This window comes from Ambystoma mexicanum, chromosome 12 (genome assembly GCF_040938575.1).
Source record: "Ambystoma mexicanum isolate Mex_15411 chromosome 12, UKY_AmexF1_1, whole genome shotgun sequence".
NCBI lineage: Eukaryota > Metazoa > Chordata > Amphibia > Caudata > Ambystomatidae > Ambystoma > Ambystoma mexicanum.
Genome location: NC_090936.1, coordinates 1,000,614,999 through 1,000,633,361, shown reverse-complemented (window position 1 = coordinate 1,000,633,361; position 18,363 = coordinate 1,000,614,999). Strand labels below are relative to the sequence as shown.

Below are 18,363 nucleotides of genomic sequence, written 5' to 3'. Positions count from 1 at the left end.
TTTTCCTATCCAGAACAATAGCCCATTGACTTTGGCCTGGCCTATTGACTGAATTGAACTCCTCTGGTGAACTCAAACTATTTGCACTGTCTAGAAAATATGTGTGATCTATTCTACCTACTTTTGTCCTTTTTGCTCACTGCTAAGTAACCGAATTGCCATTTGGCTCCTATTTCAGGGGAGCTCAAACTGTCTCAAAAGCTTACAGTTTTGTATTGAAGTGTATGGATATATAATAAGTTACCTACTTCTAGTGAAATGTTTTCTAAATGATTGTGTAATAAATTACTAAGTGTTTTTACCAGGAAACCTTGAGTATAAGTGTCTAATTGAACCACTGTGATTGAAAGTCCTCTTTGTAACTACTTGTACTGCTCACATTCACTCTTGAGATGAGCCTGGCTGCTAAGCTCGCTACATGAAACGGTGTGGTACAGACTTATACCAAAGGCTGGTTTGGCTAACACCTGTAGTCCTAATTATGTGTAGTGGTCCCATAGGATACTGCCTGCAATTCTGCCTAACAGCGCCCGACTGAGGGAGACCTGCGTGAACCTTTGGTTGAACTATGTTTTGGAAGCTGGAAAGTGAGACTTTAACATGGAAGGCCAGGCAAGCCTCGATCCACGTTTTGAACTACCTTGGTGTTAAGAATCTGAGCCAGAGTGTGTCATCCTGCCTACGGGGAGCGCCTTACTCCGTGCTGTCTAACGTGGGGAGGAGAGCTGACTCAGCCACCTTTATTCTTGGCATTTGAACACTGACTTTCCTTTGCATACATGTTCTCCATTACACACTTTTTGTACAAGAGATAGGGCAGGCATTAGGTTTTGTAAGTATAGACTATTTTGATTTTCAACTAAGGCTGTTTTTTTATTATTTGATGGTCGATATTACTCCCATCCTGGCTATAGGGCAACATAGGAGTTTCTCCAACCCGATTGAAAACTTCAACAAAGGTTTTACAAATTTTATCTTTTGTGTCAGTGTCATACTTGTGATATCATGCCTTCCTTACACCCTGGCACCCCTTGGCACTTCCTTCCCGGGCTCCTGCCAGCACGTGTCCGTACCTTGCCCCCCTCCCTTTCATTCCTGTAGTTCTGGCACGTCCGAATGTCAAAAGGCCTAGTAGGACAATGATTGTATGTTTAATGATTTTGACACTATTTACTCCCCTTGCTCCCGCCCCACTTTTGCCTTGTGGCACCTAGAAACACCATTGTATTTTTTAGGCGTCTAACAAATGCTCAATAAATAAATAAATAAATAAATAAATAGCCACACACACCCTAATGGGCCAGCCACACTACACACAAATCACACAACACACATCTGCAAACAACAAACAAGACACTGGGCCTTAACCCTCCGGACACAGCAAGCCAATGCACAGAATCAAAGCACACTTAGAAAGCCGACACACACAGACATCAGTTCCTCCTGGTTATGCAAGCATCAACAAAAGAGCACAACCTCTATCCCATCTCTCTTCCCTCAATAACCTACCCCACCCTCCTCCTTACAGAGCCATGTGAGCACCTGGAGATCATGCACAAAATGGAAGCGGTGTACGATATAAATCAACTTAACATATTAATGCTCAGTGTCCGCTTTCGCTTTTGTCTGAAAAGCCGACGGTCAAATCAAATTGCAACAAGGCCTGGTCCGAAGAGCAAATCCAAAATTAGTAGCAATACATTCTAGACAAATCTTTCACTAACATTGTTATGAACTAAAGTGTTTTAGGCAATGCATGGAGATGTTTAATGTGTACATTTCTCATACGGTATGGTCTTTGGGTTATCTACCCCGACTGAGTTTTAGAAGTGTTGATGTTTTGTCACATATAAACCGTTGGCAAGACTTTTTTTCTACTAGTTTTTATGTGTGGGTCTCATATGCTGTACATTCCCATGGAGGCATGCAGTGGGAATCGACACCTACCCATTAATTTCACTATTGTACCAAACAGAGTTTTGCCTTACTATGCTCCAATCAGTAAGCACTAAACGACCCCAATAGGCGTACAATTCACCACTTGTGGTCCATTTGGCAAAACAAATTACATGTACACTGCAACCAGCTGCAGAATGTTTTTTATTCAAACATCAAAATGGAACCAAACCAGTCTGAAAACTAAACCATTCAAGTCGTTAGAAGAGACACCCTCCATTGATCAGTCACGGACGAACAACATACACAGGATCCATTTAATATACTGGACAAGCAAACATCCGATGACTTGTGGCATATAAGTCTACCTCTCCAACTATTCACCCTCACCCTCCATGCCCCCTGCCCCACTCACCAAGGAGCCGAAAGTGGACCATACACAACGGTTACAGGTCAAATTCCAATTGCATTTTGAGGAAAGCCAGCTATATCTGCCCTTCATTTATTTATTTTTTTCGAAATTGGTTTGTTTAAAAATAAATAAATGGGGGTTTCTCCGCTTAAACAACCCTCACATTTACCCCCTTTTACACTCCTACCCCAATGTTCTCATTCTCAATTTGTCAATTGGGGATTGCACACGTCTACAACATTATAACAGTGGACACTCAAGAAAACATCTAGAAAAACTAGGGCTGTGCTTCTCATTGTGCATTTTGTCTGCCAAGGACATTGTCTGTTAGACCTATATAGGTTCACTAACCCCAGGTACATGCACATGTATTACAAAGACATCCAAACCAGTTACAAAGAGACATAGTTGGGACTACAAAAAGATTAATACATCCCAAAAATATTGCCAATTTACATGTAGAAAAAGAAACTTACCTTAAGCAATTTCTTGACCAGCGTCTTGTCCTTGTGCAAAAATGTCTTGTAGGAGGTGTAGATCCCTATGTAAAGAAGGTTTTCACTCATTACATGTGTCTGTAGAGGAGCTTAGAGAAGTGGGAAAGATTGCAGGGACAATTTCCACTAATGTAGCAGCTGAAAAATAATATCTTTGCAGGTTGCGAACCACCTTAGCAATCTAATGATGGCCCATGAGTAACAGATGACATTCCCTAATGGATTTGAAGGCTATCCTCCATTCCAGTAAGTCGACAAAGCAAAAGCTTGAGAACAATCAAAATGCAGATTCTCGGCTCCAAAATCCCCCCAAAACCCGTTTCCTACCCCTAAAATCCAACGCCAACCGTTTCCCCACTAGATTGAACCCTTTACCCCACATACATTTTCGATGTTTTTTTGTTATAAAAGTTTTGATATATGTGTATGTCGACATATAATTTTAATTATAAAGACTGCATACCGAATCGTACCTTTATGTTCAGCAAATGCCCAAACAATTGGATAGATTGGGTTTTGTTAAGAACTGAGTCACTTGGGCACTGACTGCGATATCTTATTGTTGACTGTGTAATTTAGATTGGACTCTTAAGAATAAATGAGAAATCTCGTCACCTCAGGTTTAGCGTAATTTAGTTACACACAAAATGGGTCTTTTTCATTTGTTGTAATAAGCAAACACTTGAGTGTGGAGAATCAATGTGATAAGAATGGAGGTGAAAAGTGTTCAGGGTATGAGGTTTGGTGATAGTGTGACATTTGAATATAGATACACCGTTTTGATGCATGAGGTAGGTTTAGGAATGTTGATCAAATTGCATTGGTGGTTGTGATTGTGGTGACAATAAGTGAACAAAATGTACATAAGGTGAGATGGATGAGACAATGCATGAAATTGCAAGATGTTACAGTATAATAGATGTTGGCATGATTGAATACATAGCTATAGCAATGGGATCACAAATGCACAAGTCAAATGAAGGGTAGTACCAAGGAAAAGGAGTAAAGGAAGAAAAGAGGTCATGTTAGTAAAGTGGGATATGAGGACCCGGGCCTGGTTGGGCCAATGGAGTTGTGTGTGGTGTGGGTATGTTCCCTTATCGTGTGTGGTGTGCACATAGATATAAGGTGGTGGTGAGCTGGTTTTCCTGTGGGAGAAAAAGTACAGATAACCTATGTAGGTCTTAGGCAAGTAAGTACCGGGCTGTCAAGAACAGATTCTATCCTCTGCGTGGGGAATATTCGATTGGCGGTGCGACAAGGAGCTATTGAGTTAAGATGCAGTTCTGTATGAGCGTGTGCTACGAGGGCAACAGGTGGGCCTGTGCAGAGTCAGAACAAGGGTGCTCAGAGAGAAAAGTCAGGCGTTGCCGTGGGTTGATTCCAGGGAGCTGTCTGGGTTGGTGTAGCGTGGCGTTGCAGCGGCTGCTGCAATGTCTGCGTGGATACAGTGAATATACTGTGCATGCCCAGGCGAAGGTGAGGGCTGGTAGGGCAACGAGTGGGGCCACCACATGGGAGAGAGGCGGTGGGGGTTGCACAGGCCATGATTGGTGGGCGGTAATGGTGAGCATGCATCGGTAAAAATAAATAAACTGCACGCTTATTTCTCCATACATAACAAGTGTCATGCATAGCGGGTGAGTACCTTGAGAAGAGTTGGTGTGCTAAGTACGAGGCAGCGACAGGCCTGAGTGTTGGGCAGGCTGCGTGGGCATGATAGAGGTAGGCTGATGCCTGTGTTAACACTGTAGTCAATAGTCTGGGCAGAAAAATGAAATAAAAAGGCCTGTTGGCACAATTCAAGCAGTATGAGGGAATTGCGGGATATAGATGGTCCAGGAGGGCAGCTGAGCAGGTGATACTTACCTGAAAGGCCAATAGGGCCTCAGCATTAAGATGGGCAGTCACTGCGATCTTTCGATGCTGGCCGGCCTCTTTGAATGCAGTATAAATAGAGAGGGTTTTCGTGAGTGGTCAGATGCATGCTCATTTCTGATTGGTTCAGGGTCTAGCCTATTGGAATGAGCCCCTTGATGACAGCGTAGTGCTGTGTAATGGAAAAGATTCTTGATGCAATGGGGTCATGGTAGGTCAGTGGACCAAATTGTGGGTTGGCTGTATGCAGCCCATATCTGTCAGTAATGGGAATCTAAGAAGGGGATGCGGGGGCGGAGTATTTATGTTGGAACTCCATGTGGAGTGCGGGAGAGCGCAAGTGCCAATCTAAAGTTTACAAGAGCACTAGTGTGGGGTAGGGGTGGAGCGGCACGATTTTGCCAGGAGTAGACTATGGGAGGAACATTGGTGGGGCTTCGGGATGTGACGCAAGGGCGCAGGGTTGGGATGGTGCAGCAAGCATCCCGGGAGTAGCCGGCCCGGAGTTAGTACCTGTAGAGGGAGTTGTATTTGTGACACGACCCAATTAGGTGGCCGGTCCAGAGCATTCCTGCTTGGAAGACAGGGTGGTGGAGGCCAATTAGTGAAGTGGTAGGGGAGAATTAACTCTGTGCACTCTAAACCTCGCCAAGATGCAAGAGCACCATCTTAAGAACCCCTCACTGGCAGCAGGATCTAACTTATTACAATAATCAGCTGAGTTATCTGCAATTCTAGTGCTCTACCCAACTCGTATGTTCACTTAGAATAAGATCACCACAGCTCACAATCTACCTCAATATTATTATGCCTTTCATAGCACCATATTCCAACATGGTGTTTAAAATCATCTTTTAGACCGAAGAGCATACATCACGCTTTTTTCCAATGTGATGACATCATCACGCATACCAGCGCGATGACGCAGTCAGTTTAATCAACAAATAGGCGGCCATTTTGAAATGCCGATCCCAAGCGCAGATCAGCGTTTCAGAAAACACAAGGACAATTGTATCCGGAGCGAATCTACAAAAGGTAAGAACAGAAGACTGCCTTTACAATTCGAAATGCTTCACTATCAGCACTGCATCCCTACCTTTAATCTTCGAAATACCACCAAGAGTTATTTGGAAAAACAATATACTTGTAACACTTACAGATTAATGTGAAAAACGCCAATTCATGCTTTTCTACCTTTATCCTTTGAAATACAACCAAGAGCATTTGGTAAATTAATATATTTGTAACACTTACAGATTAATGTGAAGAACTCCAAGAAATAGGATAGCGAGCTAATTGAGAAAGCTATTAAAAAAGGACATCTTGACAATGACTTCATACTAGAAAGTATAATCATGCAAAATATCCTTAAAGGGTGAGTTTCTCTTTGATTTAATTAATGTTTACCCAGTGATATTCCGACACAATCTCCATTTACCCACGTTTGTTTAATTTCTAGGCATAGTAGAATTGTGAGCAATTAAAAACCTCCTGATGACCCACTGGAACCACAGTGGAGAAACATGAGTAGAGGTCTGTCAGAAACCTGAAGGTGCCGCACCCGCTAGTCCTTGGGATCTGTCATCTAGGTGGCCAGGACACGGCCATCGATTTTGGATCCAGTTCCTGGAGGTGGACCGGTGCGGGAGGATCACCTGGATGAGGGGTCTTCGGAGAGTGGAAGAGAGACACCGGACAGCAAGATGCATTATCCCTTTCCCTGTAACACCTTTTCCCCATCCTACCAGGTACGATACGTAGGAACTCCACCCCCAACCCACTTTTCCGACACAAACACTTTCTCACGGACAGCTCACTGTGAGAGAAAACAGACTAACACCCGAGCCATATACCTAACATGTCCCAATACAATGGTCAGGCAGGGTCAAGCAATTACTGATCATTACACACATTTGATTTCCATCACACTTCCCCACACGGATAAAAGTAGAGCACAAATGCTCACTCTAAGCAAGGCAAAGCACACCAGGAAGCAGCAGTTCTAAGATGGCAGTTTAATACAAGGAGAAAGACGGCAAACTTGGAGAGGGTTGCACTGAGGGAAGTGCCCTTGACCTTTTCAGAGAAAGACCGTTTCTTTCACAAGCCCAGAATCAAAGCTGAAGAAACCTGCATTGTGTGTCAGAGGTACCCGGGGCTCTTCTGCATCGATAGTGTAGGGGAGGAATGGTCCAAAAGACCCCCCCTTGCCTACACCTCCACCCCAGGTGAGGGCCATCGCTCAGCGGGCGTCCCCTCCTTACCACCAGGGCCCAGGTGGTGGATGGCTCACCTGCTGTGGACATTGCCCGCACGTATTGAATTTAGCTAGGCCTCAGAAACCATTTCGTCTACTAAAGATGGTGTGAGCTCAGCGCACTGTAGCGCGGCCCCCACCTTCGGAAAGTTTCAGTTCCCCCTGTCGCCGCAGCACCATGGCAGATCCGCTGCGAGCCCGTTCCCACGAACAAGACGGACATGATCTAGTGTAATACACTAACATTGTAACAGTTCACCTTCCGCAGTGTATCACTGCTCCCAGAATGACCCGGTCAGCAAGGCCTGGGCGATGGGAAGATCTGTAGAATGGTCTTCTGATGAAAGCAGAAAGGTACCCAAAAATGAATGTCAAAAACCACTTTGTCCTTTCCATACAACCACTTTTACTAAAGAAACCTGCAAAATTGTGTAATTATCGTACATGATACCAGCCGTGAAGGACCCACATCCCTGCAGGGGTGTGCAAGTGATAAAAGCATTCCGGGGGATTATTCTTTATATGTATCATTGAAAGCCGTACACCCCGCGGTCCTGCGCCATAACTGAACTAATGCTGCTAGAGTACACAAGAAAACGAATGTAACCCTACAGAGGGCACATGTGAAGAGTGTGCGAGAATGCACTCATCACGCGTGTATGTCTAGGCCCCTTATGTACCACCACCGTCACGTACAGTGGCGGGTTACTTTCTATGTACTCCACCAACCCTGCTACTACCTCACTTACTGCAAATATATGTGCATATAACTAAATACTGTAGTTGTTAAAACAGTGTACAAATAAGGTACCCAGACTGTATATAATCGAGACACATTCAGCAAAGTTGAAATACATGTTTTAAAGTGATTTGAATAAGTATTATAGAGCGTTCAAATGTTTGTGATGTTTTTACCTAAAGTCGGCAACACACGAGGGAGATACCTTTGTGAATATGTGCAAGGTCATTCCCCCTCCCACCCTGCAAAGACTGCCAAACATGAGAGCAGAGGCCCGCGCCGCGCTGCTCCACCTCCCCCAACTAGACTGGAGCCGCTTCAAAGATGTGTAGCCCCCTCTGCAGCACCCGAGGCCACGGGCCGCCACCTGCATTATTTACAGCACAGCAGTAAACCCCTGCCTGAACCCACGCTTCCAAAGGCGCCCCCTCGTAAATCCCACAACCCACCAAATCATCTTAGACTTATGGCCCTGTGCAATCAGGACACCCAACACTGTGGCAACACACAGCGGCACATTTATAACCACATCTAACAAGACAGGGAGGCATGTACCGTCCGTCCCATGCCCTGAAGCTTAGCCCCACAACCTATGGCCCCGGTCAACAGGACACTGGTAACCTTGCCCTGACGAATGACCATCAGACCCCTCACAAGGTGCATTCCTCCTGTGTTGCATTAACCTGTAGAATAACCTATTGGAAGATTTACTAAAGAAGATAATATTGCAATGACTGAATGACTGCGGTGTGCATGGCCTAGGGCAAATAAGTCAGGAAAAGACATTCATCTCTGACACTGGCCGCGATGGCACAACAACACCGCCCGGATGAACTCTGCCAACCTGCCAGGCCCAGCCCAACCCACGAGGCTGACCAGTGACGTTCTCCAGCCAACCACATCGCAGCAGCACCTATAGTTAGTCGTCGCCACCCAATCCCATTGAACTTGTGCCCCCTATAGTGTGTAGGTTCTTGTGACGTTTTTTGTAAATATATACGCCTGTCTATGCTATTGTCAGACAGAGCGCTCTCGGAGTTTGCAGAGTTCTTTGCATGCCCTATTCTGATTGATAAACTCCCATTTAAGCTCACCCGCACTCTGTCTTGGCTTTATTCCCAACCTAGGAGAGTCAGTCATTGTCTCTCATTGCGGGGAGGATCGTGCTGGCTGGGGGACGCTCGCCTTCAATAGCCAAGGCAGGGAGGAGCGTTTGCCACTGTGGTACTGTCCTTGGCTCCTACAACAAAGCAGCGCCAGTAAAGTCAGCACAGCCGGTGAGTTGGGGAGACTGATACCAGACCGGTCTGTGTTAAAGCCAAGGTTGCAAGCGGCAACATTGTATAGAGAAAACTGACGAGAACAGTGTGTGAAGCGTATGTGACAAGCGACGAGAATATAATTAAACAGCAGATGAGTGACTGAACTTTTGAAGCCAAGACAGACACCGTAAACAGAGTGGTCCGGCGCCACGTGGGTGCTAATTCGAAGGTCTCTTAGGTGTCCAACTGAAAGGTGGCAAATGTAAAAAGGAATTGTGAAATCAAAGTGGTCCTGCAATGGGTCAAGCCAAACCCTGTGCACATTTGAATGTCTTCGATAGTTGATGCTAAATGAAATTGGTCCGAACCCGGCTGAGGGAGACTAATTGTGTAAGAGGAAGGATCTGAGTCCAGCTGAGGGGGAACCAGGGTGAACCGCGAGTCACCCGAGAAAGAATATTCTATGAACATTGTGAAAGGAGATTCGAGCCCGGAAGAGGTGGATCCACAGTGACGATCGTTGTATTAAAGGGATCTGAGCCCGGCTGAGGGGTATCCAGGGTGAATAGTGAATCACCTGAACTGAGTACTTGTAAGAGGAAAAATACTTTTTGTTTGCTTTTGTTGCATCAGGCCCTCTGAAACAAGAGACTTTGATAGGCAAAGAGACTTGGGCACAGAAGGCCTTGATGCTGGTGCTAGAACTGTATCCTTGTGCCAAAGAAGCCAGAGATTATGCTACGCTCGAGTGAACCGCCTTGTCCTGTGCTGAAAACGTGGGGAAGTTAGGCCAACTGCCTGAACATCCCGACATATTTTTGTGAACACTTCTTTCTTTTTCATAAACACTACCTCCACATCATTTCTATTTAGAGGTATGGATTGGCTATAGGCTTTTTAGTATATGCCCTTTTATTTTGACAAGACACCCCTAGGACTGCATTATTATTATTTGATGGTCGTAGCTTGCTCCCGTCTGTAGATTTAGGATTAGATAGTAGGCATTTATCATACCCTTGTTGAAGTTCAATAAACAACCTTGAACTGTGGTCACTTGTGTCCATCTTACTGTTGATACCATGCCTTTCTTACAGGTCACTAATGTTTATAGATCTATGAGACACATCCCTTTTTGGAATGATTGAACAACAAAGAGGTCACTAATGTTTATATATCGATGAGACATATCACTTTTTGGAATGATTGAAAAACAAATTGGGGTGAAATAATGGAAACCAATCTCTAAATTTAGGTTACCTATGTCTATCTATGGGACCTATTTCTTTTGTTTTGGAATGTTTCATTACTAATTGGAACAAGTATAAGGAAACAAATCTCTCAATTAAAATATTCCTATTCACCCTTAAGATTGACTGCTTTTTCAGATTCATGATTGCTGGCACGTATTGAATAACCCATCCAACCAATTACTTTACATTATATTGGGTAGTCACAATATTGGAACTTTCATTGCCGACAGCCAACTAGTCATCACATTTACCAAGAAAATGTCATGACCCGGCGAAATTGCCCCTTCTGGACCTCATGGTCATTGTCACGAAGGGCTTGTACTCCTTGTTCCTCCCAACATGGCCGTACCAAGCTCCGTGCTACGCACTAGCTTTCATGTCGTAGCACGTACTATAAATTGGTCACGCCCCTGCGGGTCCGCACGTCTCAACGCTATCTTCGATAGTGACCAGACGTGTGTTTGCTCTCTACATTTGCTTCCTTGATCCTCATTCTTCCTTCCTTGCCTTTTTTCCTGTTCCTGGACTTCCCCCCCCTACATTGCTTGTTTATCGCTAATCCTGGACACCCTGGAACCACGAACTTCCTGGAACTCTGAACGCGCTCTTCAACCTGACGAGGCTCGGCAAGCCTATTCAAGACCCGAACCACCCACAGGAAGAGTCCTGCGGCCGAACAAGTGAGATCCCGATCACAGGTGAGACGGGGGAGATTTATGACAGTTTGAGACGCCGAACGATCAATACGGATTCTACCATGGAGAATGCTATTCAGGATCTGATGCGCGGAATGCAAGAACTTTCCACAGAGATGCAGAATATAAAAGCCGAGAAGTCGGCGCTAAAACAGCTCGTCTTGTCACGCGACTCAGTGAACAAGGACAGCGTATTATTGGGAGGAGTGGTTGATAAATACGACGGTTCAACAAAGACCTTACGTGGATTCCTGGATTCTTGTTTGGTACATTTTACCTTTAAGCCCTACTATTTCACAACTCCTAGGGCTAAGGTGGGCTTCATAATATCGCATCTTTCCGGTTATGCCCTTACATGGGCCACTCCATTACTCAATTCAGGGGATGCTCTCATGGATGATTATGAAGGGTTCATTGTGGAACTCAAGACCATGTTCGAACGACCAGAGCTGGTTCACAGTGCTCAAGAAAAGCTACTTGACTGCCAACAAGGATCCCAAGACATGTTGACCTATGTTACCAGATTCAAACAGCTAGCCAAAGAGGCGGACTGGCCCCTGGAAGCCAGTTTTACTTTGTTTCGCAGAGGTCTAAATGAAGAGATTAAGGACGAGCTAGCCAGGGTGGCACGTCCTAGTTCATTCCAGGCCCTCCTGGACTTGTCTATGCAAATAGACTTTAGAATCCAAGAAAGAAAGGCCGAAAAGAAAAAGAATAAAGTATCAATTCAAAGATACTCCCTAGAGAATACTACAAGGACAGAATCTGCCAAGAGTCCGAGCACTGATTCTGAACCCATGCAACTTGGAGCCTTTCGTGGACCAATTTCCCCGCAGGAAAGGTTAAGAAGAATAGACACAGGCTTATGCATGTATTGTGCCTCAGATAAACATCTAGTTAAAGAATGTCCTCTGGCCCCTCCCCGACGCCCGGGAAACGCCAGCTCCCGATCCTAAATGGAGCAAGGTTTCGGGAGAGCGATGTTTGCTCCACATCAATTCCATCCTTGAACTCTCCTGGACAAAACAAATTGGTGATATTACAGGCCTTTTTATCGCCATCCAAGGACAAGGTCTACCCCATACTGGCCTTGGTGGATTGCGGAGCAATGGGAGTCTTCATTGATCAAGATTGGGTCAGAAGTCATAACATTCCGTATGAAGCAAGACGTTTTTCACAGCCAGTGGAAGCGATTGACGGAAGACCTCTTTCCTCAGGACCCATAAGTCTGCAAACAAGGGAGATCCATCTTTCCATAAATCATCATCAAGAAAGAATTGTGTTTGACATTATAAAACCAGCCCATTACCCCTTGGTTTTGGGCATGCCCTGGTTACAAAGGCACAATCCATATATCAACTGGACGGCCGGATCCTTATTCCTGGGCTCGGAGTTCTGTATGAACCATTGTTTAAACCTGGATACCTCAGTCACAGCCCCTAAAGGTCCACCAAGGTGTCCAGAGACACCACTCATGGTTTCCAATATTGTACAAGTTCCAGAGATCTATCAAGGGTATGCTGATGTATTCTCTACTGCCATCGTTCAAGCCTTACCTCCACATACACCTGAAGACTGTGCCATAGATACTGAACCCTCAGCAGTGATTCCCTTTGGCAGGATGTTTATCCTTTCAGAACCAGACAAGAGAGCCCTCCTGGAATACCTAGACACTAATCTTGAGGATGGCACCATAAAACCTTCAAAATCACCAGCTGGTGCTTCATTGTTCTTCGTTCCTAAAAAGGATACCAAGGAGCTCAGACCTTGCCTGGACTATCGGGGCCTAAATCAACACACCCTGAAAGACAGATACCCACTACCCCTGATCTCGGATATCCTTGAAGCTGTGAGAAGTGCAGTGATATTCACGAAACTGGATCTCTGAGGTGCTTACCATTTGATCCGTATCCGGGAAGGAGACGAATGGAAAACAGCCTTTAGAACACCCTTTGGTCACTTTGAATACCTAGTCATGCCCTATGCCTGAATAATGCTCCCGCAGTCTTCCAGCGTTTTATGGCTAGGGTGTTCTCTGACATGTTATTTCTCAATGTTATCGTCCACCTGGATGACATATTGATCTTCTCAAAGGATTCCTTGAAACATGAACATGTAAAGGCAGTACTTCAACGTCTCAGTGAAAATCAACTCTTAGCCAAACCAGAAAAATGTTTGTTTCATGCTACATCAGTTCACTATCTGGGGTTTGTCCTTAGTTCAGAAGGAATTAGCATAGATCCTTCAAAGGTGAAGGCCATACTGGCTTGGCCCGCCCCAACATCTGTAAAGCAAATACAGTCCTTCCTGGGGCTTGCCAACTTCTACCGGAAATTCATTCCCACCTTTTCCGAGATTGTTCAACCCATTGTTAATCTCCTGAAGAAAGACGTTCCATTGAACTGGTCTATACCACAAGACAACGCATTCCAACGCTTGAAAAAAGAATTCACTCAGGCCCCCATCCTGGCCCAACCTGACCAAAATTGTCCTTTTCTAGTGGAAACAGATGCTTCCAATTACGCCATAGGAGCAGTTTTAAAACAAGAATCCGATGCTAAATTGGAACATCCCATTGCTTACCTTTCACGGACCCTGACTACCAGTGAGACTCACTACTCAGTTCTGGAGAAGGAGTTATTGGCCATTCGTCATGCCTTCACTGAATGGAGACATCTACTCCTGGGTGCTAAATATCCAGTTCCGGTCCGTACTGATCATCGAAATCTTCAGGTTCTACAATCCATGGAGTGCAGGAACAGTAGACAAGCTCGATGGGCCTACTTCTTTGCTCAATATCAATTTCAAATCTCATATGTTCCTGGACCGCAAAACATGATTGCCGATGCCCTTTCTCGGCGTCCCGACTACGTTCCCTTGGAGGATAAGATCTATCCTAAAATGTTTCCACCTACAATCTTTGTAGCTCAAGCGATCAATCTCCTGGAAGAAATCAGAGTACAGACTCAATCATCAGAACACTGGAAGGACATATCCGAGAAAAATCCCTGGCGTTTGACAATGAAGGAAGGATATTTTTTCAAGAACAATTCAGTGGTCATTCCGACAAAAGAACTTCAACAGAAGGTAATGAATCTATGCCATGATACTCTTCACTCCGGCCATCGAGGGGTAACCAACACCTTCCGTCTTATACAAAGATAGTTCTGGTGGCCAGGGATGAAGTCCAGTGTAGTTCAATACATCAAGACCTGTGCAATTTGTAGTCAGAACAAATACGATAATCAGAGGCCGGCGGGTCTGCTTCTACAACCTACGTTGCCAACCAGACCCTGGGAAGTTATTGCCACTGACTTCATTGTTGAATTACCACCTTCCCGAGGATATACAACGATCATGGTAACCATTGACTTGTTCACTCATCTAGCTCATTTTACACCATTGTATAAATTACCATCTTCCTCAGAACTTGCTGGAATTTTCCTGGAACATATTTTTCGTCTTCATGGCCTCCCTTCCAAGATTATTTCGGATCGGGGACCTCAATATATTTCACAATTCTGGAAACATCTCGGTCGTGTTCTGGAATCCAACGTGCCCTTTCTTCAGGCTATCATCCACAAACCAATGGGGCAACGGAACGAGTAAATCAAACCCTGGAACAATATCTTCGTTGTTTTGCCACCAAGGTTCAAGACGATTGGTCTCTCCTTATACCTTAAGCCGAATTCTCCTACAATAACTCAGATCATTCAGCTCTCAAGATCAGCCCTTTCTATTGCAGTCAAGGTTATCATCCGTCTGTTTTACCATCAGTTCTTCCAGAATCTACTCCGGTACCTACCCTTGACTCTTGGATTCAGACGCTGATCGACTTACAAAGAGAGGCCAAGGATCAGTTAGAACAGGCCCAGACTCGAACCAAAAGATATGCGGACTCTAAGAGAAGACATCACCTTCCTATTCAGTTGGCGATCAAGTCTGGCTAGCCTCGAAACTGTTACCTCGACATCTACGACCAAACAAATTGGCTCCTCGCTATTATGGTCCATTTTCTATAAAGGAGATCATCAATCCTGTCTCCTTCCGACTTAAGCTCCCGGATTCCTGGAAGAAGATACATCCAGTCTTCCATACTTCCCTGTTGAAACCCTACGTTAGTTCTACTCGAAAACCCTTCAAACCCACACCTGTTGTTGTGGACGACCAGTTGGAATATGAGGTGTCTAGGATATGTGATTCCAGGTATAGAAGGGGTCGTTTACAATATCTGGTCGAGTGGAAAGGCTACCCCCCTAGCGAGAGAACATGGGAACCAGTTTCTAATTTAAAGACCCCTTGTTTGCTCAGAAGAGTCCATCTTATTCACCCAAGCAAGCCTGGAGGAACCAGTCTTCGGAGGGGGCATGCTGTCATGACCTGGCGAAATTGCCCCTTCTGGACCTCATGGTCATTGTCACGAAGAGCTTGTACTCCTTGTTCCTCCCAACATGGCCGTACCAAGCTCTGTGCTACGCACTAGCTTTCACGTCGTAGCACGTACTATAAATTGGTCACGCTGTAACGCTCACCTGATTCCCACGGAGGCGCAGGTCTGGCTTCGAGTGCTGATGCTTCTTCAATGGTGAAGCGCAGGACTCTGAAGATGGACAGGAAGGGCCCTCTACTCTGGCTTCTCCGGCTCGCAGGAATATTCCCCTGTGCGTGAAAAGGGAGTATTACCTACTGACTGAGTTATGCTCAAGCCTCCCACTTTCTTCCAACCCTCCACGATACCCTTCCACGATTCCCCGTGAAGTCTCACCTTAGGGTCTGAAAGGACGAGCTCTCCATCCTGCTTCTGACGCAGGGGCGCGTTGAACCCAGTTACTTCACTGGATTGAGGTTGGATGGGAGTTCAGGTAAGCTTGATTATACTGGTGAGGCGCTGTAAAAGTTCTGTTGCAAGTTCAAAAGTTCAAGCTTTAAATAATAATGTTCATTGTCTTTTTTTCAGGTGATGAATGAAGATTCCTTTGGAGACTTCTTGCAACAAAGCGCTGATGTTGATGTCTTTTCCCCATAGGGGCCGGGGTCCTGCTTGGAAGCAGCAAGACCCGAAATGAAATGGGAATGACCCAACAGGTAAGTCTTAGAAGGAAACTGGGCTTTTCCTATTCCCTTCCTTCTCTCACCTCTTATTCTTGTCTTTCTCTCTAGGCTCTGGGAAGTGGCTGTGTATCCGGATGATCGCTGCTGAAGATGGAGGAACCCAGGAAAGGTGAGTGAAATGCAGCGCTGCAGCGATCGTAACGAAATGCTTTTAAAAATGATGTCTTCCCTTTCAGGATCGTCGGTGATGTCTCCGTGGTGCAGATTAGCTGGTAGGTCTCTTGTCTCCCTTTGCAGGTGATCCAGGATGCTGACAGGCGTGGCTGAAGTCCAGATGCAGGAGCTGACATGGTGAGCGTCCAGCTGCGAGGAGCAGAACAACGCGAAGCGTGAGTTGCTGATCGGGTGTGGTTTAAATAGCTTTGGAAGAAGTTCCAAGTGTGTATCCTTCCTCCGATCAGGTATGTATCCTTCCCCGACCACACCCGGGTGGAAAGTAGTCCCACAGGTAAAGTAGTTCCTATTCAGGCCTCAAGAGGGCCTGTATGTGGCAGCATGGTCTGCATCAGGTAAGTGCACATTAAAACACTTGAACACATGTCTAGCTTTATGAGTATGGCGCCTAAGGCGCCAGGACAGAGGTCCAACATGAGCCTGGCGCCTAAGGCGCCAGGACTGCGTCCAAAGGGCCCCAGCTTGGGCCCGCTGGCACTCCCCTGGGGAAATGATGCCTGCCTCTGGGGTTGCTAGGTCGGACCTGGCTCCTTGGAGGTAGGCATCATGACACAAGCCCCTGAGGGTCCGCGCGTCTCAACGCTATCTTTGATAGTGACCCGACGTGTGTTTGCTCTCTACATTTGCTTCCTTGATCCTCATTCTTCCTTCCTTGCCTTTTTTCCTGTTCCTGGACTTCCCCCCTACATTGCTTGTTTATCGCTAATCCTGGACACCCTGGAACCACAAACTTCCCGGAACTCTGAACGCGCTCTGCAACCTGACGAGGCTCGGGCGAGCCTATTCAAGACCCGAACCACCCACAGGAAGAGTCCTGCGGCCGAACAAGGGAGATCCCGATCACAGGTGAGACGGGGGGAGATTTATGACAGAAAAGGATTCGCCCTATAGGTTGAACTTTGACTACACACCTCTCTATACAACCCCACCAGCAAACATGCCGGAATATCTTCTATCTAGGAATGATGACATAAAAACTCTCTTCACACCAAGAGGATCCACTGCCGATGCATTTCCACCAAGACCTAATGCACTGGATAACCTCTGTCAAAAATGTGTCAAATTGGAGAGACTTTGCACCAAGGAAATCAATATATTTTGGGAGAGATTTACCCTCCAAACGTATCTCAAGCAAGACAAAATACTGAGAGGACTCGGGATCATCATCTTCCTAAACTTTAACAACCCTGAGGATGCAGAACTTGCAGGGAAAAGGGAAGACAACCTAGCCACAGGCTCCAAAGTTATGCTAGAACTCCTGATTGCACACGCAGACTGTGAACATAAGAGAATCACAATTTCTACAGATACCTTCAAACAGGAGATGGAAACACTCAATGTCCCAGCCAGTACTAAAGACAAAAACTACAAAACCATGTACGAAATCCTAAGAAAACACCAGAATGATGTTAAACTAAGAAAATCCAGGACAATCCCCAGGGTTGACAGAGTATTCACGTTCCATCCCAAATTCGATGACCATTGCAAAAGCGTGTCAAGGGAAAGCACACCAAACAGCTCATCAGCAAGCTCAGACGTTGACAGTGAATCCTACAGTAGGCAGACCAACACCAGAATTGGCACCAGCACCCAATACAAGCAAAACGACTGGACCAACTTTTTTTAAACCAGATTAAAAGATAACGGAATGTAAATCGCAATCAAAATACCAAACAATTACGCTTCCAAGACCCTCTAGTGGAAGATACATCAACGCACAGAGGACAACCCAAGGCATGAGAGGAGGGTGCAGGAAGCATAAACTCAGAAGCCGATGGAGCACTAAGACTCACATGATCACGATCCCAGTTGCAACAGAAGGATCTACACCGCTAAGCCTAATATTAAACCTATCTAAATATAAACTCTCCACCTTCGAGGAAACAATGCTTAACAAAGGTTTGTCTTTTGCACCCACTAGCTCAGCAAACCTAACAGAAGCACACACTGACCTCTATAAATATACTAGAAAATTGAAACTTAAAATATTCTTTGCCAAAAACATACCGTGGACCAACAAACCACCTATCAGTGATGTCAGCTTATAAAACCTGGAACACACGCACCTCCTCGTAAACCTGGAAAACAGAGACGATAACCCTGTATGCTCAAAACAAGATATCTTGCAGGACCTGGACATTGAAGAACAGAGCATGAACATCCCTGAACTTAAAAGAAAATCCAAGTTCAC

At 45.5% G+C, this 18,363-nt stretch overlaps 1 protein-coding gene across 2 annotated transcripts in view; it reads right to left on the bottom strand.

Annotated features, from left to right (window-relative positions):
* Positions 1-18,363, bottom strand: part of DENND6B (DENN domain containing 6B) — a 756,791-nt gene that overhangs the window by 118,533 nt on the left and 619,895 nt on the right. For both annotated transcript variants that reach the window (XM_069629519.1, XM_069629520.1), the window contains exon 14: positions 2,785-2,849. In XM_069629519.1, coding sequence (XP_069485620.1) covers positions 2,785-2,849 — 65 coding nt within the window. The remainder of the gene's footprint in view (positions 1-2,784; positions 2,850-18,363) is intronic.